Raw genomic sequence first — 25080 nt, 5'->3', positions numbered from 1 at the left:
GCAGTTATGTTGGACAATGTGCGGTGACTATGTGTCCCAGTCCACATGGATTGAATGAGATTGAGATTGAATTACGATGTGCTGTTGAGATTGAGTGATCGAGGGAGAAATACCAGCGCCTTGGGCATGTACTAGTGCGTGAATATGTGCGCTATATACGAGTGTTGGCTGAAAAGTTCTCAGCCTCCCTGTGAAAAAAAGTTACAAAGTCCACGTTTGTAATTTATTTTTCTACATAGTCCCCTTCCAAGTTTACACACTTTTGCCAGCGATGCTGCAAAGCCCGAATCCCGGTCAGGAAGAAATCTTCTTCAGCTACCCTAAAAAAATCAGTCACAGCGGAAATGACGTCATCATTACTTGCAAAATAGCGACCGGCGAGTTCCTTTTTCATTTTGGGGAACAGGTGGAAGTCAGAAGGAGCCAAATCAGGTGAATAAGGAGGATGGTCAATGAGTTCAAAGCCACAATCGCGGATTGTCGACATGGCCACCACCGATTTGAGAACAGGCCCATTGTCTTGGTGGAAGAGGACACCTTCAGCGATCATCCCTCGTCGTTTAGCTTTGATTGCCTCTCGCAACTGGTCCAGTAGATCAGCATAGTATCTGCCGTTGATAGTTTGACCTTTTTCAAGATAACCAATGAGCAGAATACCCCTGGAATCCCAAAAGACTGATGCCATCACCTTTCCAGCTGAAGGAACAGACTTGGCTTTCTTCGGAGATGGTGAATCAGGATGCTTCCACTGTTTTGACTGTAGTTTTGTTTCTGGTTGAAAGTGATGTATCCAGGTCTCATCCATGGTTACAAATCGTGCCACAAAATCATCGGGATCTGCTTCAAAACGACGCAAATTGTCAAGGGACGTCTGGAACCTGACACGTTTCTGTTCTGCTGTCAAGAGCTTTGGCACCCATCTTGCAGAAACTTTAGTCATTCCTAATTCGTTGGTGATAATATGCTCAACCCTCTCATGAGAGATGCCCACTAAACTAGCAATATGTCGAGTAGTCAATCGTCGATCATCCATCAACATATCGAGCACTCGCGTGATGTTTTCTTGAGTGGTTGCTGTTGAAGGCCTTCCTGAGCGTGGGTCATCATCAAGGCTTTGTCTGCCACGCTTAAATTCTGCAGCCCACTTCTTTACTGTGGAAAATGAAGGAGCATCATCCCCTAGAGTGGAGACCATGTCAGCATGTATCTGTGTTGGGAACATCCCTTTCTTTTGCAAGTACTTGATGACTGCCCTGTATTCAGTTTTGTCCATTTCTGATGATTTCAGAGGGTAGGTTTACCAAAAGAGCTGTAGTTGAGATAAAACTATTAGTACGTTTGTAGTTCTTGTGTCTATGATTCACTAAATGATTGTCCTCATTGGTGGCAAACACCTGTCTCTACCTGGTGGGGAAAAACCACTCAGGCTGAGAACGTTTCAGCCAACCCTCGTAAATATCCTATCTATCTATCTATCTATCTATCTATCTATCTATCTATCTATCTATCTATCTATCTATCTATCATTATTCAGTTCTGTAAAAGAACATATTACATAATTCTCAGCTGATGTTTAACTACTCGTATTACTGGAATGAATTCTGGAATGTAACTGTTCAACGAATGTTTAATTAATCCTTTAGCCTGAAGAAGAGGAGATTGAGCTTGCGTTTACTGAAGAAGTTGGTTTCGTTCACACTGTTCAGGATTTCGTGATTATTTGTTTGAATATGAACTTCCTATATACTTGGACCGTGGTTTGGTGGAGACAAGGAGTGTAGGACATGGAGTTAGATTTATACTTCCAAACGTTACACGCAGTGGCGGCGTGCGGCCCTTTGCATAAAGCTCAGGTCACAATCAAGTAAAGTTAAGCAACGATGGGCGCGGACAGTGCTCGGATGGGTGACCGGAAGCTTAACGCCTGAGAGTTTCTAGGACTTCAGTCCTCCCCCACAACGAAGCACATGACACATGTGGACTGACCTTAGGCAAGTGCGTTTGTTCAAAATTGCCCAGCAGAAAATGGGTACTCAGTGGAATAAGTCATGTCACTATAACCTTCTAGCGCCTTACATGCAGTTTGGTTTATCCGGGGGAATAATATGCCTGCTTTGACTGTTAGCGCTGTGGGCATTCAGCTCATGAGTGGAGTTTGGTGCAACATAGATTATATTATTACAGCTGGTGGTGGGTGTGGTAGGCATTCCATCTTTGAAATCTTTGAAAACCTATCCTTGTATGCACAAATATTGATCGGTTCAAAATTAGAACGTTTCTGACATGTTCGTTTTCCATACAACGACCTAGACATAAATTGTTGTTTGAAAGAGGGATTGTTAATCAATTTTAACGACAGGTCTTTGATTACAGAGAAACCGCTAGAGTAAAGCTAGAATATTGCTGAGGGTTGCGTTAAACATCGAACAAACAAATCAGTTAGAGAAAACCCAAACACAAGCAAACAGACTTTTATCCCTCGATTTCATCACATTAAAATCTTGGTACAAGTATCTCATTCTGTACAAGAGAGTTGGTCCAGTGGAATTAACGAAGATGCCATTATCTTGATTGCCCATACCCTAATGGATGAAGGATGGTAACCTGCCAGTACCTACAAACTACGTACCTACCTACATGCTCGAGTTATGCACATATACATACACACATACACGCGCGTACACGCACGAAAGTACATTCTAACAGAGAACCCCCCCCCAGAAAAAAAAAAAAAAAAACCTCAACAAACAAACAAAAAACAGAAAAAGAAGCAAACAACAGTCAAATCAAACACAAATGATCTGTCAAAGTTGGAACCAGCCAAATATATGGACTATGTTTTCGATGGAGATGTTTTCGTGCGCTGCTCGTATGCTTGTGTTGAGTGAGTGAGTGACTTTAGCTTTACGCCGCAATCAGCAATATTCCAGCTATATCGTATGCTTATATATACTACGTGTCAGAAGCATAGTCCAGCCATTTGCGATACGTGTGAAGCAATCAAGGTCCATAAATAGCCCATCGTCGGGATAAATCAAATTAGGGCATCAGTAAACTACGTTATCCCGGAGTAGGAACAAAGTACATATTCATCATGGTTGTGTCAAACACTTCCGTTAAACATTTACCTTTATCAGCAGACAAACAGGTTATGACCAAAGGTGGCTTTGAAGCGTCTCTGTCATAAAATAACTGTTTCCCTCATTGTATTTTTTTTTGTATTTTGCTATATTTACATGCAAGTGTAACAGTCCGTTGCAGTATTTCAGACTGCCTTAAATCAATTTTTGCTCCTTTCTATAATTTCTGTTTATGTAAGAGAAAGATATGAAACATAAAAGGTATTTACTATTAATTAACTATTCTAATAGCCACAATTCTTAACAAGGTGTTCTTTTTTCATTGCTGGAACACAGGCATGAATATTATTATAGCATTACAATGTACTCCTTGTGAGATCCCCGGTACAAACACATTTAATTAGAATGTATTGCTTGAAATATTTTGCCAAATTGTGACGGTTACGACATTTAATCACGATGACGTAGGTACTTAAGTTGCCTCAAGAAGGTAGGCCGGGATCAAATGCGTTCTCCGCTATTCATAATATTCATCGGATGCCCTCCAATTTCCTCCTGTTAGTAATTGGGAGCTTGCTGTGAACCATTATAAACCGACATTATTGAGGCCCCGTATGACATAAACTTAGCCCAAGAAACGCACACAGTATCAGGAGCACTAGTGACAAGCCGAACAGTGCTACAGGTTGCTCTGTGCACAAAATGATCCGTTGGCGATTGCTCGGTTGCGCGGTTGCTCTTTAGCTCAACCATACTTAAGAAAGCTTGCTTCAAAACATCATGCCAGTATCAGATTAATTACTGCCCTGTGGAATCGGAAGTCACGTTGCCTAATAGACGAGGATTCTGTTAAGACGATTTTACGCTTCTAAGAATAATTTGTTCGCCTGCATTAACGTCAATTATTGCTGAAATGACCGACACTTTTGTTGTGGCATGACCTTCTTCATACGTTTCTGAACATACACGGGTCAGTCTGATTGGAAATCGATGGCAACTGCTAGATATCATCGCAAGCAGGCAACTGAGGTCTGATGTAGTCCTATTTTAGCATGGAGTGACGTCGACAAAAGCGCGTATTGCTAGGCAGGGATTTCATGAGGTTTCTCCTTGTAATGAAAATTAATTGAAACAGCGTGGCTGTGGGGGAGGCTATGGGTTATGCTAGGTATCATCAATGGCTGATATTGATTCAACAACACATACTCATGATTAAGTCGGAATCGTACAATGGCCTTCGCCTAGCAGAGATTTTTATGATTGTAGAACTGTCTACGTGCTTACAGATTACGAAAGAATCAATTCACTTTGTCTTTTTGTGTAAACGACAATGCTTTTCAGTAAGTAGGCAAACTGAATAAGTTGGATTTCACGTCACCTCGAAGTGTATCCATTAACTTTTATGTCAAGTCTGCGTACTACTGGATGAAGGTCTGAAACGACACGATGAACACAAGGAGACATTTGTGACGTGGTCCTAACGAACCAGGACAATACCTTTCGGCCTTTTGTTCACAGTAGCACTTCAGGATCTACTTCGTACATGTCAGTTAAGCATAGATCTAGGGTCTCTCGACACAGAGCTTCAATGAATTTTAAACAAACGTCCTTTCCTTTCAGTATAAAAAACCTCTTTTGAATGGATGGTTGCCAAGTTACGTCCGCTAGAATGCATCACATTCACGTCCGAAATAGCTGCCTCTGTTTACAGTAGATGAAACATTATACAGCAAGAAAATGTTGGTTGCACTTAAACAAGACATTCGGTACCATTCCGCGTGGCGGTGACTTTTAGGTCATCTAGTCTGGGTCAGCAAATCTAGTGACTGACATCATGATCAACGATCCACGATGTGACGATCAGATCAGACTACGTACATTAATGCATACGAAGCTGACTTACACCAATCATGAATAGTTCTAAAGCACATGAAGAGTAAGTTCCATCCATGTAAATAGTATCATTTATTTGATGTTCGTGCTGCTTATATATTCTGGAGGAGGCTGGGATCTTTTCCATCACTGATGAGAAAAAAATGTCTATCTGTCATTTCAGACACCTCAGAGGGGATCAACTTCAGTTCTGATCTGAGGCAAACATTGAATGGATTTTCTTTGGTTGCGGTAAAGGACACTTCTCGTACTGGAGATGCCTTCCTGCCCTGCAACATACTCTACTTGTCTTCACCCGGCCATAGCGAAAACGTCAAGTGATGAAGTCACCACTTAAATCCTTAGGTAGATGACCCAATGTATTTATACGGTGGATTTAAGTTAATTATCTAAGTCAACTCCGACCATGTCTAAGTTTTCTGTGCCTGTTACGGTATGGTTAAGATGATGTCTAAAATCTGTCTCGAGTCTGGTACGCATCTCATCTCATGCATAATGGCCAGATAACAGTAAGAGATCAAAGGGTAAATGTGGTTTAAAAGGGACGCGGTGTTAATTGGATTACTATATTTTGTAGGTTAAAGTTTGCACTCCAGAATGAGTAAGTCATTTCAACTTTTAATCATGTAGAATCTAATTTTGTACAAACACGCTAAATTTTGAAATGACAAAAAAAAAAAAAATAAATAAAAAAAAAATAGGTATGGTTTGAATTAATTTATCTTATTTCTATGATAACAATTAGATATTGACACATTTATCAAATACTGATTGTATTAGATTTACGTTGGCGTGAGGCCATGATACTTAAATATAATGAACTGAACCCATTTAAATACTGTAAATCATGAACTTAATGCGAGCATTTTATTAATGCGAAAGTCGCGTCTGCACTCTTCTTGCATTATTATAATGATGCCATGTCTTTAACTGAGAACTTCATAAGTCAAAATCTCTGGCCATAGTTATTGTCCTCAGGTTAGCATTCATCATAATGATACAGATGCAAAAACTATGTAGACATCTCTCATAGTATTACGTGATGAATGAGCACTGATTTCCATGACACCAACTGATATCCACTGGATATATTCACTGCCAAATTCCTCATTATAGGTATTTCAAGTCAATTCAGCTGTCACTGGTTACAATCACAGATTATTGTTTAAAGTCACTCAAGCACGTCAGTCAGACTGGACATTTTGCATCCATGGAGGGTTATTTTGCGCTGTTTGCTCCCCTTTGAAGTTTATTACGTTTATAAATGTTGTCATAAGACAGGCAGTAGCGAGCAATCACATGCTCAAATGTGGCAGTAAAGTCAAGACATCGTCACCTCGTTTCCATTCATTGCTTAATAAGTTCTATTCAGGTTATTTGGTAACAAGTGTGAAAAGAAATTAAACATGAAAGATTCAGGGAATCACATTTTATCAGCACAGATTAAAGAGCTCGATGTAATTCCGTGAGACACTTTAGACTAGACTCTCGTCCTCGCATTACTTTCTATGATTTACAGTACAGAAACGTTTGCTGCAAACTGCTACACATACTGTCTATTCCACGCCGCAACGCCAGTGTAATCATCACGTCCATCGTGCCATATTCACCTATAACGTGACTCCAGAAATAGCTAATAGGCCGTGATACAAAACAGTATTTCTGTCACGGCAGGTTTTCTTGATATGACAAGAAGCACTGGCGATATGCAGGACTCACAAGCTTTCCAGGTTGTTGAAATCCATGAAACAGTATGGAAACATAACCAGAAGAAACCGGGATTCGACCCCATGACGGTGGGTTTCTTGCATGCGAGACAGGTTTACAGCTCTCTGTAGTGAAGTGAAGTGATGGTACGAATACAGAACCTATTACAGTTACTATATTCCCATAGTGATATTATGTTTCTTATACGTGACAGAGGTAAACATCTCTCTGCTGTGAAGTCACGGTACGAATACAAAACCAGTTAGTTTAAACATAACCCTACATTGTTATGTTCCTTACACACGACGCAGGTAAACAACCCTCTGTCGTGCGGTGAGGTGGTGGTATGAATACAAAACCATTCATTTTAGCTATAATCCTACGATTATATCCTTAACCCACTCACTCACTAAAAGAAACCAAGAATCCGTTGGTATATGACCAGATAGTGGTCACATGAATACGTCCACACACCTGGTTGCGAGTACAGCAACGTATAGTAAACTTGGACAAAGTACTGTGACTATGTGTCCAAGTTCTCCCAGCTGTCAGTGGGAACCTCGTTAGGATGTGAAAGCCACAGTAACTCGGTGCGCCTATAAGATGCAAGAGTTGCATACTCCCAAGGAGTTGAGAGTGATAATACGATGTGCCGTTGAGATTGACATCCAGTGAGATCGAGGGAAACAAATACCAGCACCATGAGCATGTACTATAGTGCGTGGATATGTGCGCTGTCTAAATATGCTGACGTAACTGCTTGAAGTGAAGCGATGTTACGAATACAAAACGAGTTAGTTTAATTATAATCCCACTTGGATATGTTTCTTACACGGGCATATGTCTCCAGTGAGGTGAGGTGATGGTATGACTACAAAACCAGTAACTTAGTTTAACTGTTATCCTGCGGTGACGTGTTTCTTGCATGCAACTTAGGGACGCAAGTCTCTGCAGGTAAATGGTCGTCTTTGAGGTGACCGGGTGACCCCTATTCTTTCTGTTTCGTAAACATCTGATAATACGACAACAAAACTAATTAGTTTAAGTTTAAATACAGATCCCATGTATATATCCATAATTAGCCTAAGTATGACGACGAAAATGTACTCAGGATTTCTCTCTCCAAACAGAAAATATTTTAGAATAAAATTGTCTGAATAACCTAGTGCTGAAGAGTGCTTTCAATTGGATTTCAGTGTATTTACGGAACTGTAAATGCGCTGACGGAATAATTGTTTATTCTAGCATATCATGTGGTGGAAGATTTTGTCGATGTGGTTATCTTGAACGGAATAGCCTCGCATTATGTTAAAACAGTCCTCAGCTACCGCACCGTACTAAGAGTGATGTGATTCTGGTGACATATCGGTGGGAAAGTTGGTTTATGCCAACGATACTTGCGTCTGTATTTCGCTTCAGGTACACCGATAACTTAAGATCATTTTATAACTATCATATTGACATCTTTCGTCTTATTTATTTACCGCTTCCATTGTGTAGTGGAAGATCGCGGTTTCGATTCCCGGCCGCGCCGTATCAAATGACGTTAAATCATGATACCTGTTCGGCCCTTTCTGACGTTCGGCATTCTTATGTACTGCAAGACTGGTCGGTTCGGAGTCGGTATAATATGTCTGAGACGGGTATTCATGCTTAACTGCTCGCATGGTATCTCAGTTAGCTAGCACGAGAAAGTCTGGGCCACACATACACACACATGCACATCGCCACATGAGGGAAATATTCTTCGGTACGACGATAAACTCCATTTTACCTCATAGTGTTTTACTTATTATTTTAAGAGTACCAGTGACGTACGACCATGTGTTGGAAGATTGAGATCGAAATGATGGAGTTCAATATTTCTCGAAACTGAAGACGTTTAACGTTGAACCGTGCAATTACGTACAGTGTGATGAACGCAACGAAACCAGTGCCACATTCATTCACACATCCTCCAAATATAGAACCGATGTACAATTCCGACTTTATCATATACATGAATTTATGAATCACAGAATAGTTATGATACCAGGGCAAGCGTAACCTGTCCCCATTATTGGAACCATCACAGACACGTAGAAAAGAAAATCACTTATTGATCTGAAAAATAACGCCGAGCCCCCAAACCCAATCACACACACGTATACATACGCACTCACTCAGACACACATATGGTTAAAGCTAAAGAAAGATGATGGGTCTAATGGAAACTTGTCTGTTAGGTGAAGTTACGTCCATGTTCTAATCATTACTTCGTCCATTTCCTTTCTTTCAGGGCATTTCGTGTCTGTGGGTTATAAAAATATATATGTTCCAGATATCAGCTAGCATGGCAACGCTGAAAACAGAAAAAAATGTCATTGCTAACTGACTGTGTTGGAAGTATTCCTGTCACAGACGAATATATGAACCTGAAGAACTAATCTGAATTCTTCGTCCTTGACCTGGAGACCAGTTCATTTATTTTCCCGATTTACTGTTATCGTAGTGTGTTTAATTTCCTCTGTCCTGGAAAAGAGAGAGTTTATGAATGCCGATTGCAACCAGTGAGCCACACCGGTATTAACTTGAACCTTGCTATTGAATCTTGTACTGGGATGTCCAGAATTCATTATTCACTCAACAGTAAACGATGAGTTCTCTGGCTGTTTTTCTGAGTCAACGCTTTCCATCAGCATGCGAACGGATGCAATCCCGATGAAGACGTATAATATTTGCTTCAAGGGCTATGCGGTGTGTGTGTGTGTGTGTGTGTGTGTGCGTGCGTGCGTGCGTACGTGCGTACGTGCGTGTGTGTGTGTTTTATTATGCACGGATGCTAGACATGACGCTATGACGTCCGTTTGTCTTCGGATGAAGCAACGCCGGGAACTAGACATTTACTACCCTTAACGTTCGCGACACCAGAGAATCAAAAGGTGAATTATTTTGCAGTTGGTAGTAGAAGTCATAGGAAGACAGGTGATTGAGACAAATTATGAATTTCTAATTGTTCCGGGTTCTACAATAAATCGACTCAATTATCCTGGCGCAGTAAGCGCAAAACACCGAACAGATATAAGATGACATATTACCAGTAGTATGACAGAAAACGGCACACAGAAGCTGTTAGGTCGGTTGAATATTGTTTCAAAATTTTCTGTATGACACCGGTCCTCTAAATATTTGAATAGAAACGACACACAATGCCAGTACATCTCGATATAAAACACCACCGGAAACACTACCGGAACTGGGAATCGTTATTTAAGACGAAGCGCCCAAGTAGATTAGAAAAAACGTTTCCTGACTATTTGTCAGTGGGAATTCTACTACAGATGTCAGTGAAGACTGTTCAAAAGAATTACGTTTCAGGAATTCGAAGGAGTCCAAGGCAATATGACATACCCAAAATATGGCGTACACCTAATTAAAGACTTGCCTCAAAATATCGATACAAGACTTGGACATTTGAATTCAAAGGATAAAATTAGCAAGACACGCCCGAGTATAGAAACGATGAGACTACGGTACTGATGTACGTACAGGCCAAACCAAAAGCATCTCAAAGCGCCTAGAGTCATACCTCAAGCCGTCATCCAGATACTTGACATATAAACTGTGTTGACATAGCGGTCAGGAAACCACGCAGGTATACTGTCTTAATGGCGCCCTCTTATCATGCCCCCAAGACACATTATAAGATGGCACCAGTGGTAATTAGGGCAATGAACACTACTGTCTCCTGGCTAAAGGGAGACACATGTGTATCTATTTCGACGCATCCACTCTATTGTATTTCTCTTAAATATACAAGATGCACCGACGCTGTGGGTTAAAGTGACACATGAATTATAGACCATGTGTCATCTCATTGTGACTGTCAGTGGTGTAGGGTAACAATGCCAGAAATGACACGGTAACCCACCAAGGCATATTTTGATAATAAGGTCTTGATAGTTTAACATGCCATGTGTTGCAATATTACTTCGCAACTGCCTCTTGGGACGAATCAAAAGCATGTGACCTTTGTTTGCTGTTATGTGAACGATTGCAACGTGGGTGAGAAATTTGTTGTAGTATGGTTGCTCTGTTTGTTGCTTCTCTCTGCACGCATTGATATATTTTATCTGTATGGCGGCAGTTCATTGATTGACATCACGAATATCACGCTAGCTGCTTACTAACCCAGATTTCCATCGGTGTCAAACCACATACTCAACGATGCAAGTTAACATTAAATTAAAGACACACACACACAGACACAGACACACACACACACATACATACATACACGCATTACCAACGTCAAATCTAAAAAAAAGAAAACATACAGTTTACACTCGAGTCTACTCTCGGAATGTACAGTTAGCCACTTTCAGGCATTATTCTACAACGCTGTTCAATACCAAACGCCATGCTCAAATAGTGCAATCTTTAAAAATAATTTTCGTAAAAAACCAAACATTCAACGTTTGGAGAAGACATAAGAGTATTGCTGGAGATATATAAAAGACGCTTGGTATAGGTTCTATTTTCACAATAGTCTAGGTTTGTAGAACCTTCCTGTTAGTTTACTATACATTTTACGGAGAACGTAAGACAGTGGCTTCAAATATTCACGGGCATTTGTAGGGAATCAACCCGTCAGTTGATGACGAGCGAACGCAGTGACCACTCGTCTAACGCTCACAGGTTTAGTGAAGACGTCAGGGGATAATACTGACGTTAATACCTTGATTAATGTAGCTCGAAAGTTTCCCATTTTAAAATCCACTGAAAGAGTGAATATTAAATAAAACTATACGTGACATTCAAGAGAAATAATAATAGTCATGAAATGCCATTACGTTCTTTGATGTTTGAGATGAATAGGAAATAACGGAATGAGAAGTTGTAACCACGTTGATACTGTATAATATTCAACAAGATTGACCTTTTTTCGGAAGACATAATATTTCCTGCAGCTTTTGTGTTTCGTAATTACCGAATATTTTATCATGAGTCGGAAATACCACCTGTTTTAAGAATTATTAATTTATCTAAATATATAGAAAATGTAATCACCGGCGTCAAATTCAAATCCTTTGAAAGTTGGTAAAAAATATTCATCAGAACCGCTTCAGTAGGCTGGTGGACAAAGAGTTTGCGTGATGACAGGAAGATTGTGCGTGTTGTTTTCTTTGGTGGCCGAGTACGCACCTACAAAGACATGGTACTTGTTACATTCCCTGGCCTTTTTGTCTGACCGGCCTGCACATACTGAAAGGCGTTAGTAGACTGTGCGTGTTGTTATCTTTGCTTACTGAGTACGCACCTACTAACAGACGGTACTTATTACACATCCTGGCCATTTTCTGGCCGTTCTGCACATAATCAAAGACGTTAGATGATCGTAGGTGTTGTTACCTCTGCTGGCCGAGTACGCACCTACAAAGAGATGGTACTTGTTGCATTTCCTGGCCGCTTTCTGACCGGTCTGCACATAATCAAAGACATTAGAAGCGTGGGCGTGTTGTTATCTTTGATAACCAAGTACGCATCTAGTAAGATATGGTACTTGTTACATTTCCTGCCCGTTTTCTGATCGGTCTGCACATACTAAAAACGTTAGAAGATTTTGCGTATTTTGCGTATGGTTATCCTTGCTGGCCGAATACGTACCAGCAAAGGCACGGTACCTGTTACATTTACTGGTCGTTTTTGACCGGTATGCACATACTAAAAGACGTTAGAAGACTGTGCGTGTTGTTATCTTTGCTGACAGAGTACGCACCTACAAAAATGGTACTTGTTACATTCCCTGGCCTTTTTCTGGCCGAGTCAGCACATACTAGAAGATGGTACTTGTGTACTTAATTCATGCCAGGCTGCTTTAGAAAAGTGTACATGGTTAAGCATACACGCACGCACGAACGAGCGTAGACAGGTGTATGCACTTCGCTATGTAGGTGCAATAATCACGAATGCAACGTTGTTCCTAACTTCACGTAACTTCACTTTTATTAAAACTTAATATTTGAGCGTTCAATCATAAATTTCTGTCTTACTCATCCATAAAACAAAGCACTACCAAATATGAGCTATTGGTGCATGCTTAAACTACAAATACAGGACGGAAATTTTGGATTAATTGCCACTGATAAAATATTTAATGAAATATTCATATTAGTACCACATTCTCGTTCACGACATGCCATATTTCATACAAACGAAGTCGATCTATCAAATATTGATCACATTAGCAAGCAATAACTAATATCTGTCTGTATAATGAGCTCACAGGTCACTATATCGTGCCAGCGTGCCACGTTGAAGAGGTGATAACACATTCTTGTCTATCACGTTAGGGCTTAATTGATATTTGTTATAACGGGGTTATTTGGGAATATCAAGTAGGAGGATGAGACTGTTTACTTGAAATGATGACGCCATGAGCATCTTCAAGCATTCCCATCTATTACGACTTACGTTATCCATTTTAGTATACTTTTTTCAATCCTACCGAATCCTAACGCCCAAAAGTTAAGTTTAAATCTAGATTATTGTGTTCCAGTGTTGTAAAACCAACAAACGTATGTTCTAATCCTATCGAATAGAATCACCAAAAGGGTAAAATGTAACTTTCTCTTTTTAGATACGCGTCAAACTGGGATATACCCTTAGACGTATTGGTCTAGCCTGGAGTGGATTAACGTTAATGGATTGTACACGGCACTTTACTTACCGTTGAATAAGTTCGTCATTAGCGTGATCGGGAGACAGAAAATCGCCACCAGGAGATCAGATATGGCCAGATTTACCAGAAACACATACGTCGCGGAGTGAAACCGTTTGTCTTGACAGATAATAGCCACCACGCAGACGTTGCCCAAGACGGCCAATATAAAAACCATCCCGTATGCAAGTGATAACACCACCACCATATATATTGGCTGCTTCACAAAAGCGTAGAACTCTCCAGATCCATAGGAAACAGTAGTATTATTATAGACGTCCATTTTGAAAGTTTTTACTGGAAGTGATCTGAGCAGCCACTACTTAGCAGCATGACGCCACAGTGAAACAGTTTGACGTTCGTGCCTGTCCGCGACTCAAGCGCCACTTGCGGAAAATAATCTCTTTTCAACAGCCGGCGCTGGTTTCAACACTTCTCTAGTTAACAATTTCAAATCCGTTTTATCGGGAAAGAACAATTTTCTTAGCAAACAAAGTGAGCTCCAGAAAACTCCCATAAGGACATTTCATTGTTTATCTGAAGGGTTAAAATTCAATTCCGATATCACTGTTGGTGAAAATAACAGTCTTATAATGAAGAAAGTGTTGTCCAATGCTCTAAAGTCATTATACCCCCACAGGCAGCATAATGTCACACAATGCCTTGTACCAGAGTTGTTGGTGAGTCCCGCCTTCGTGCATGGACTGTCTGCCGCTAATCATCATGTGACTGGCATTAGAGCTCCACTCCTTCGCACACTGCAACGTTAGGTCCTTATCTGCCGTCTAGTTCATTGTCAATTAAACGTACGGCCAGAAATGTAAGCTCGTCATCAGTCGTGGAAGCTTGAAGCTGGGGTTCAATTTCTCAAAGACAACCGCTCCTGGGAGGAATGCTTTTCTTAATGATTGAATTCCTCGCGGAAAGATCACATGATAGCAGGAAATATGCAGCGTTTCAAAGTAGGTAATTGATAGCCTGTTAATCATAAAAGTTACAAAGCAGCTGCATCATTACCTCCTTGACACCGCCAGCCACTCCGCTTGGATACGTTGCTGAATGGGATGTTCAAACATACAGCTACCGGGGCAGAATCAATAGCACGTTTGTATACGTCTTACCGATAGCACGTACACTGTCAAACACCGCTGTGTCGAACTTTGATGACTCGAAGTTCAAGCTTCATCCCTTCTTAGGCCTATTTCCACGGCTCCTTGTATGGTGATCTACCTTCAGTTGTTTTGTTTTACACGGTTTTGTTTTCTTTATCTGGTATCTTTTAGTTTTGTTTGGTAGTTGTATATACAATCTATGATTCTCTAGTATCTTTTTCTGTTCATCCTCGACAGGTTTTAACCTTCCAAATGTCTTCCCTTTTACTACATGAATTGTTTTCGTCACGATATGGCTGAAATATTGCCGATGTGTCATTTAATATAAACTCACTCACTCATCTTAGGTCTGTATATCATTCTGAGGTTGTGAACTTACATGAGTCGTAAAGAACATGTAGGTTTGAAAACGCTAAACAGATGAGATAGTGAAGTATGGTACTTCATTTGAAAGGTTGACGATTGAAACGAAGGTAAAGTTAGTGGAAGGCGTTGAGTTAATCGAGGAGATGACGGTGTCTATGGTAATGTTCGTGTAGGTGGGCTTGGTGATGGTGGTGTAGGAAGAGCGTAAGGATGACGCGGGTGGTGGAGTTTGTGGGGTAGATTTTGTTGTGCGTGGCTGTAGGTAATGTGATGCAGGTAGTTGTGTGACAGGGGAACGTTGGTACAACTTATGCTTTAGAGCTGGTTAACGGGGGGAGGGGGGAGTTCCCGAGGTAGAATAGTCCCTCAGCAACCCATGCTTGTTGTAAGAGGCGACTAACGAGATCGGGTGGCCAGCCTCGCTGACTTGGTTGACACATGTCATCAGTTCCCAATTGCGCAGATTGGTGCTCATGTTGTTGATCAATCGATTGTCTGGTCCAGACTCGATTATTTACAGACCGCCGCCATATAGCTAGAATATTGCTGAGTAAAACTCAACTCACTCACTCACTCACTACAATGGTTGGGTACATGTTCTGGGTGGTTGCTTAAACAGTTTCGTAGATGGAAGAGGTAGACGTGATGCTGTTTGGTTGATTTGATGTTTAACGCCGCACCCAGAAATGTTCCAGCTATATGGAGTCTGTGTGTAAACAAAGTCTGGATCAGACAACCCGGTGACCAACAGCACGAGCACCGATCTATTCAATTGGAATAACGTGTCAATAAAGTCATTTAGTTAGCCTGACCACCCCGTTAATGACCACCCCTCCAACTACACGCAGATCTTCTCGGTTTGTTGACGTGGATAAGATAAGTTGAAAGAGATAATATATGGTATGCACGGGCATAATAAACTGCGGGAAAAGGGGCGTGTGTGTGTGTGTGGCGAGATTGTGAGTGTATGACAGACAAAGGTTCCATAATGATTGCATCTGCTTGATTTGTTGGCAGTATATATATCATAATATCATATTTCCTGCCGGTTTCCTCATTGAACCGATACAAAACCAAGATCCGTAAGGACAATTCCAATTTGATTATCCACCTTGAAGAAAATACCTTAGACGTTATGGTTTTCGTTCAGAGCACATAAGTAAAACAACAAATAAGAATCAGTCCTAGAAAGTCATCCCGAAGGATTGGTGTCAAAACTTCATTATGCATGAAGTTCATGCTTGCAAGATATATCATATTACCTGTGACATTACAAGTTTTGGTTTCGTTACATGAAAGGATCGTGATTCTTGCAACACATCTTCGTTTAGATTTCAGGGAAACACAGATTATTATATCTAAGATATTAAAGATTGCTTAAAGCAACAAGAAATTGTAACAAGAGACATGTTGTGATGTAAGGAACAAGATCTTCTCTCAGCGATGGCTGTTGTCTGTATTCTTTGCTGCCCATCTACACCACACATGTTGGCAGAGACGTAGCAAAATATATTACGACTTGCAGACGCTAAGTAATTTCATCAAAATAGTGTCTGTGTGTAGGGGTGGAGGGGTGGGGGTGGGGGTGGTATTTTAACAAACAGGCCATTATTGTTTTTCGTTTTTCAGTAGTCCAATTAGAAAAGCGTTCACTTTTCATAAATGTCATATTTAATCCCTCAATCGGTTCACTAGCTAATTACGTTTAACAAACATGCAATGTACTCTGTGAATTCAGTTATATAACTGATATATTACTCAGTAATGGTGGGAAAGGAACTGAAATTTCTCACAGTTCCATACCTTATGTTAGGTTTCAGAATTCACGTCACGAATAATGTGGGTTGTTTTGAAACAGTGTGGTATATGGGTCACTGATGAAATAAAGCACTGCAGCTTTGCGAATGTCAAAATAGATCGCCACGGGTGATACAAAAGTGTCTGCGCCTAATTTCATTTATTTTCCATCTGAACTAAAATGAACAACTTAGTCATGTTCAGAATCATGCTGCAGCTATATGAATATTGTGGTTACTGAAACTAAGATCGTTCATCACTGCTTAATCATACTAGACATTCTTCCAATATGTTCAAGAGCGCATGTATGGGTAACGATTGAGTAGCCGCAAACATCTTAATGCATTTACCAGATAGTCCATCACCTTGAACTGTTGCACTCAAGTGAGTGGTAAGCTGGTAACATTCCAACGCCAATCTGACCTCTCTCTATTACACCACCTGTTGACGTTTATATGAACTAATCAGAGCTGGGGGCCACACAGAAGGCACTATCTGCAGCCTGTTGACAAGAAGGCATGGGAATATTCGGCTGATGCTGACGATTTCTCCCGCTCAAAGGGATTTGCCCTAATTGTGAACCTCCATGAGTCCATGTGTTTGAATCTTTGTAGCGGACCGGTAAACCTCGTAAACAAGCAGCGAAAAAAAGTCCCAGACCATAGCTTGAGGCTATGCAGTGTTTAACGGGAAAGTAAATTCTGAAACGATCAATATGCGGCATAAGTCAGCTGGAGGGATGGTTAACACCGAAACCGAGACGCTGTTCTTTCTGTAGTATGGCAGTATGCTGACTGTTTTCACCATGCATTCCATGGACTCTGCTTTCCCCGTAGGATTGGGGTTTTTTCATGTTTTAACATTTTCTGTTTGACTGTCATTATGCAGAGTACGTTCATCTGGAAACTGTTTCTCATTGGAAACCAAAATACAATTAAAACGCCCGATGAACAGCTACAAATTCACTTCGGTGTTCTGCCTCTTAAATTTTAAATTACACATGTACATACGCACATGCACTCAAGCGCGACGCACATGCTCGCAAGCACTTACGCACGCACACACACACTGTCGTTTGATCCATCGAAGATACAACCCACGAAAATCGTTCAATAATGAAATAGATTAATGTCAGTGATCCAAATTGAAAAATCAAATAAAGCGTCTGAGTTTGAAATTAATATGATGCATCATTTCAGGCTTGCAATGACCTTAGGGAAAAGGATAACGGCAATTATGTTGTAATGCCTTGGTAAGCGAACTCATGAAAAATACATAAAAAGAGTAATGTTCTTTAATGGTGTTTATTCGCGTCATATAACACTGCTAAATGTTGCATGAAAATGCTTATGATCATCATTTTTTGCTATTGGATGACTGTGTGGGAAATTATCTACACTGCAAAATTATTAAAAAATACAAGTACAACTTGTCGTGATAGCATCTATTTTCACGTTATCATCTGTAAAAATGCAATATCAACTCGTGTAAACAAAACGAAACTGAGAAACAATGAGTTGAACATATACTCGTGTAAGCTCCTTGTCATCAACTGAGATCATATCATTAGAACTTTGATCGGATTTCAAACACGTTTCATCTCGCAAGAACGTAGCAAAAACACTCATAATGTCTGTTTTGAAAAAGCCCACACATTTTGCGGAATCTAAGTCCGTCGTCAGGTTGTACGTCAGTATTGATTGTGAGAGCAATTACAGTTTCGTCACCTTTGAAGTACTTGAGCTCTATTAAATCTTAAGAGTTTATTGATCGAAGTATACTCATATAAGTGGGGGCAAACCTTTTCTGCAAGACTGTATATAAAATTGATCGTGATGTGCGTAATGCATTTAAACAGCAAAGATTATAAACTGTTTCAATCTGAAATATGTATCATATTAAAAGCATGCTGTTCTCTTCTGATACACTTAAGTTCTAAACCGATGTGTACCTTCCTTATAGTCCAGCCAAAGAAGTACCTTTCCGATTAACGTAAATCTGCTACCTAGAATTATCCACCACAGACTCTAGACTAGTCGTAATATTCACAAAATGGGCAATCGTATTTGATTATACCAAACCAGCAAACTGAGTCATTCCTCGACATGACAGCGAACGACAAAACAGCAAACTGAGTCATTCCTCGACATGACATGACTTAAGGATTTATCATTGGCGCAAGGGATTAAGCAACATGGTTATTCAGTAATAGCATTACAAGAAACAGAAAGAGTACACTTGACATCGTCTTCACCTTCTGATAACGCCCATTTGCTCCTGCACTGGGTCCATGTAACAGCATGGGCAGGTAGTCTGACAGTGAAAGTATAAAAACGGTGCCATGCAACAAACAAACAGCTACTTTTTATGCAAATTATGTTAGTGTCTGGTTCAGTGAACCGTTCCTATAGTTTCCAAACGTTCTCACCTCATAAGTGGTATTCTTCAGATAGTCAGTTCTGAGTATTATAAGTTGATCGCGTTTCGTATGTCTTCCCGATAAAGTACAGGACTGTGGAAAGTCCTGGCATTGGCGTGTCAAATTTCTTAACGATAAAGTACAGACATTTAGTACGAATCTGGTATTGGCGTTTCATACGAGTTAGCGGTAAAGTACAGAAATTAAGGAAATGAAAACGTTCAGTACAGTGTAATGTTTAGTTCCTTTCCTTTTTGATGACTACACGAATACATATCAGAGTGTGTTAAACAGCCTTTAACAGTCCACCTGTTGATCTGTCTTTCACAAATGCACCCATCTGAAAAAAAACCAAACTGAGCAAAATAAATATGTTACGATACTTTATAAGGTGTGATTTCAGGGCTGTACCATGCTTCGTACTGAAATGTATTTAGGAATTCTTCATACCTATACATTTGGACATTCTGCGTTTGAACATTAGTCTTCTGTGACATATTAGATCCGACCTAGACAACTGAAGTAACAGCAAGTCATTGTATCAGCATCGCTTTTCATCTAATTCAAGTTGTTAGGCCACGCTGGAGATAGGACCTCAAACAATTATTGAAAATACTGCTATCGAGATGTTACGGTTCTAAATGAGCTTCCCATTAGTAGGAGTGATTCCAGGCAATGGCGCACTTGTCAGACTGCTAACTGCATGCTTAGATTTACAACTAAACCAGAAACTAGTGACCTCGAATTGGAGACTGATTGGGTATCGATCTGCAGAGGACAATTCGCGTAATTAACTGCAACCTCACGAGAGCTTTTGTGTATCTGGTGGGATGGTTTCAGAAAACGTGCCACGGTACGTGTTTATCACAAATAGCCACTATTAATCGATCGCCCTCTTGTAGTTTGTAGCGGTCAGTAATAATGACCTTCACGTGTTTATTTACAGGAGGCACAAATACTGCTTTACATATGTTGAACCTTTATGGTATCATTATACCTGAAAATGTATATATAGCGATTTGTATAGAACGCCATAACGGATGTCATGGTCCTGATAGCGTGGTTATCACACCTTTGTATGAAACAGTTTTAAATATTGTTCAGACATGATATATACATGACAGTGTTGTTCATCGTAAAACAATGTTGTAGTTGAAGTACACTGTTTGTGATAAGAGGCAGCAGAGGATAACGGGTTACCGGTGCCTATATTTCTGATGCAAATCAGTCTGAAAGCTTCCAGAAAAGCATACATTTATCCAGTTTAGACATTTCGGGATACCGGGATATATTTCCTTATGTATATATGTGTGCTAGTTTTAGAATGCAGTTGTTAATGATACTCTAATCTTTGTTGTATAGGTTTCAAAGTTGCTTTTGAAGTCATTTCTTTAGAGTGTGTGCTGTTTTTATTGCCACAGCATGCCTAGGGTAAAGTATGATGAAAATTATTACAGGTCCTAAACTTTTCCTATTTTAATGAGATGTTTCTTTCAGATGCGGCGTTGTAGGCAAATGGACCATCCGTGTTCAAAGGCAATAGCACAGATCACAGCATGGTGATCTCGCAACCGTCACAGCAGTCTAGCTGCAAAAAATGTATTAGAATGGTATTGAAAAAAGTGCTCGTTCGGATCCTTAAATTGTTCAATCGAAATGTATACAAAGACGTATACAAACAAACTTGAAATTGTCGTAACAACACCATACACGTTTTACCTGAATGATGCTGATACAAGGTGCGTGCTTGTTTGCCATATTGAAATAACTTCCGTTATCTATAATTGCACAATCATGCATTTTGCTACACGTATAGACCCTTAGCAATTCAATGGAACTTTGAGGGTGATTTATTCAGTCCTAGGCTTATTGTTAAAGTGTTTTACCAAGGACGAACCACAAAGACTCATCCAAAATCACATCAATGCCATCATTCGTTACTGTATGGTGCTCTCCATGAATTTATGACCGTGAACGAGCTCTTCAAGGGGCATTACATCTCAGAGCCAACTATGGGGGAAATCAGATATGTTTACGCCCAAAAAGCTTGCCGCTTCTGTACAATAAAGAATAGCCGATAATGAAGCTCTCTCAGAATAAGATAACTATTCCAGTGTCTAAACATACACTGATGATTTGAACGATGGCTAACTCCACATATTGATGGACTGCTTCATGTTACCGTATCAGCAATTTGCTAAGTTGGGCCTGTGGTAGTTCCAGAGTTCCTTCTCTTGTAATCGAAAACCAATTCTCTCACATATTTGAAAGAGAAAAAAACTACAGAAAGAATCAATACAGATGGTTAGGTTGAAAAGAGAATATTTCAATGGGACAAATCGTTTTGCTTCGGAGAAACCAAATAAGTTAAAGGGGATCTGATTTTCATGTATGGACATGTTGTTTGTTAGTGGCTTGGTCAAAGTAACTCGAATCATTGAGGGTTCGATCATATTCTGTTTGTATTCGAGGCTTGTGTACATGCTGCTTAATTCTTATCGTTGCAACCTTTTAAGTGAATGAGACTAATGATCAGGAAATATATTGAATGACTTGTCCCATGAACTATTGCGTGTTTGTCTTCCATACAAAACACAAATATTTTGGGGGTTGAAGAGCTTTAATGTATCAAAAAGGTATATTTAACTCAATGTTTCCGTTGTAATGAAAACACACACAATCAAACACAGAAACCACCAGGACAATGGAATTCCCATTTTCAAGCTTAAACTTATGACTTTAAAAATATCTATCTGAGGTCTATCACTTTGCCTTAAATGCAGTATCAACGTTGCCAGATACATTGCACAGTGGCCTTTTGAAAGAATTTGCGAACCTTGTTATATCTTTGTAAAAATTTGAATTTGTTTACATCATAACGATTTCAAGGGGATCATGTACATGTAATAGTTTCTGCACGTATTTGCTAATTATTGTGGCTGCTAATTTATTTACCTTCACCAACAATACATGTCAGAAAACAAACCGGAATTTTATGAGTTGCGTCCCTTAAACGTGTCAGGAACATCTGATAATAAAATGAAACCTGTGATACACTATGGTTATGTTTTAGATTAGTCAACTTAATATCTGTGTTCGTGGTGTTCTTCAAAGTGGTATTCTGAAAGGGTCTTCTTAACTTAGAGCTTTATCCCACTATACACCAACACGTTCTATGCAGCTTTACGGCAATCTGTAACATCGACCTCCACCTGCAGATGTCTGTCCAAATCATCTATATGAGCGTTGTCAGGACATATGTTCACCTCTTACAGGAAACAGGTTTGCTGAAACTTACTGTAGAGGAAACTCGATGGGTGGCAAGGAAATCAGATTCACTTGACGTGTGCTGATGTATCTCTCGCAAAATCCAAAAGAAGAACAAGAGGCACGAAGGGGAATTTCAACAACATTGCTATGTTAATTGTTCTCTTCGTTCTGTGATGTTACATGAGTCACTAACTCCACAAAATATGAGTTTCAGCATCAGTTCTGACATATCCAAGCTATCTGTCACTACATGAATGTTGCTTACTTGTTTTCGTTGGATAAACGTTCCACTTACTGCATCCTGCTGATAGAAAAACACATGTGTGTATGGCTTAAGTGACTTCTAAAATGGACTGTTTGACAGGGCGCTAAATCACGATGGTGTGTTCATCTATACCAGCCGTGGTCTTCCTATGATGGTATCGATGGATGATCATTTTTTAAATACTAGTATGTGACATGTTTGTTTTACCAAAAACTTTATTTTTTAAAAACTACTCTTTTTGTTCTAGATTGAGGTATGGATTGAGAAACATCTGTTCTGACTATATATACAGTTGAAAAAATGCAAACGCACATGCATACGTTAACCTATAAAAATCACCAAAAGACAAAAAAATAAAATAAAATAAATAAAATAAGAAAATAAGAAAAAAAAATAAATAAGAACACACCAGGAAGGGTAATAATTAGTCTGTCGTCTAGATAACAATATATGGATGAACAACTTCTTAACAGCTAATACAATAAATTACAATCACAAACGAATAGTTTCAAACCATGAAGTTTTACTGAATTTCATCACCAGTGGGTTTTTTTTCAGACTTAACTCACCCACAGGTTAAATCATCAATGGTAGCTGAAATAGTTATTCATCCATACTCATCCTGAGCTCAGTATGACTTATCTGCATCCAAGATAGTGAAATTGCGTATTTCGATCGATTGAGGCATAATGGGTTTTTTTCTACACCCTCTAAATTGGGTATACTTTTGCGATCCAAATAGCAGTAATGTTGTTTCAATGATTGCGTTTTATGCTTCGAAAGAGGACTTGTAGCCTCCCACATGCCCAAAATTGATATTTGTCTATGTTCCCTGTGGTATCTTGCCTACACGAGCTGCCCCAATTTTCGAATCAATTTAATTTGGTAAAGCCAAGGCCATGCAAATACGATTGTGGTTGGAAATCAACAGGTTTCTCGGAATAGTCTGTCTGAAAGGGCTCGACTGACTACTCTCAGCGTTCATAAACTCCCCACTGTATGATATTGTATGGTATAACTCGCACGTAGAGCCATATAACAGCAAGATATTGATTCAACAAATACAGACATGCTTGAACAGAATATTTAAAAATAGATCTCCAATGTGGGAAAGGTATACTTTGATCAGACCAATCCTGATACATGGTTTGGTGTCTCGCTCTTTTGCAACATAACAATTATTGATGATGTGAAAATGCCTTACGACACTTTAAGGTACGCGTGTCTGCGGGTTAGGGAAATACAGAATGGGATATGTTTAATATAATAATCTTAAATGGAAACTTTATGGTCTTCACTAAAATATTCAATCATACTCTGGGTTCATGAAGTGGGATCTAATGAAAGACATACCAACTCTGAACTCAGGTCCGACCTCATGCAGTCTCATCTTGTGGACGTTGTGTTGCGACTGTGACTTGTAAGTCAGCAGTGATCAATTGATTCAATTTAGTCCTACAGAACACTGCGGCCGGGGATTAATGACAAGAGAGGCCCTTTGACCGAAAGTAAGGATGCCTTCTTCAAAGCATCGTTATTGCTGATTTAGAAGACTTAGCGTCTGTACTAGTGATGTTTAAACAGGGGGCGAGGTCCTTGTTGGAGAACCTGAAACGGTTTAATATATTTTCACAATTAGAATGTCAGTGTATGCAGTCAGAGAAGAAGAGACAAGAGTTGCAGAGAATAGATGTTCTAGAGATTCTAGCAGACTGTTTGCTCTTTCCCATTGCAGGCATGATTAAGTTAATGAGTATGAACTTTTATGTTCAAGATGCCAAGTGCTGTTTTATGACCATATCAGTAGGGATTTTATGAACAAATATTTCATGGAACTGACAGGTACACTCACTATAATTATACTAACGTCTTGTGACCGGTTATACACTCGTTAGCATTCAGGTAAATTTGTTATTGTGGGCAATAAAACTTTGGACCACGGTGTAGTTAAAATTCCATTCTAAAAGTCGACCATGTGATTTAACACACGTGTACCTGGGGGTATTTGGCTGATCCTGCAATTTCAGACAGCACACCAACAAAGTGTCGATTTAAAGACCAGGTTCTAAATTATCGAAGCCATATACGTTAACATTGAGTTTCGACTGTCTTCGCGCTAAGAGAGCTGATAAAATCTAGGCTCTGAATGAAACTTGCAATGATTGAAAGTTTTACCAAGCGTTAGAGATTGTGAACAGAATTTATGCCGTTACATGGTGATTCCTAAATTGAATCATATGGGGTTATTTACCTGGATTTAGTCTGTAAAATATCTCTTTGTGTGAAACCGACAGGCCACAAAGAGATGGGAGGTAATTAGCAATTATATTCTAGAATTAACAAAACTTTAGAAAGGTATTACAATGGCAGTGCCAGACAGAGTGTGACAGTAGGGAACATAATACTAATATTCATATCGGTGTAAACAAAAGTTTCAAAATTAAACCATCCAGGAAAAGTTTATCTCCACA

General features: G+C 39.7%; 1 protein-coding gene across 2 annotated transcripts in view; it reads right to left on the bottom strand.

Moving 5' to 3' along the window:
* The window catches only part of LOC137284142 (neuropeptide SIFamide receptor-like), a 70070-nt gene that overhangs the window by 5796 nt on the left and 39194 nt on the right, over positions 1–25080 (bottom strand). The window contains exon 1 of one of the 2 annotated variants that reach the window (XM_067815830.1): positions 13390–14437. The exons of the other annotated variant lie outside the window; for it this stretch is intronic. Within the exon in view, the coding sequence (XP_067671931.1) occupies positions 13390–13663 (274 nt within the window). The 5' untranslated portion in view covers positions 13664–14437. Of the gene's footprint in view, positions 1–13389; positions 14438–25080 lie in introns of those variants that run through there. 2 annotated transcript variants of the gene reach the window in all.

This window comes from Haliotis asinina, chromosome 5 (assembly GCF_037392515.1).
Source record: "Haliotis asinina isolate JCU_RB_2024 chromosome 5, JCU_Hal_asi_v2, whole genome shotgun sequence".
Lineage (NCBI taxonomy): Eukaryota > Metazoa > Mollusca > Gastropoda > Lepetellida > Haliotidae > Haliotis > Haliotis asinina.
This window is presented reverse-complemented; position numbering and strand designations above follow the sequence as displayed.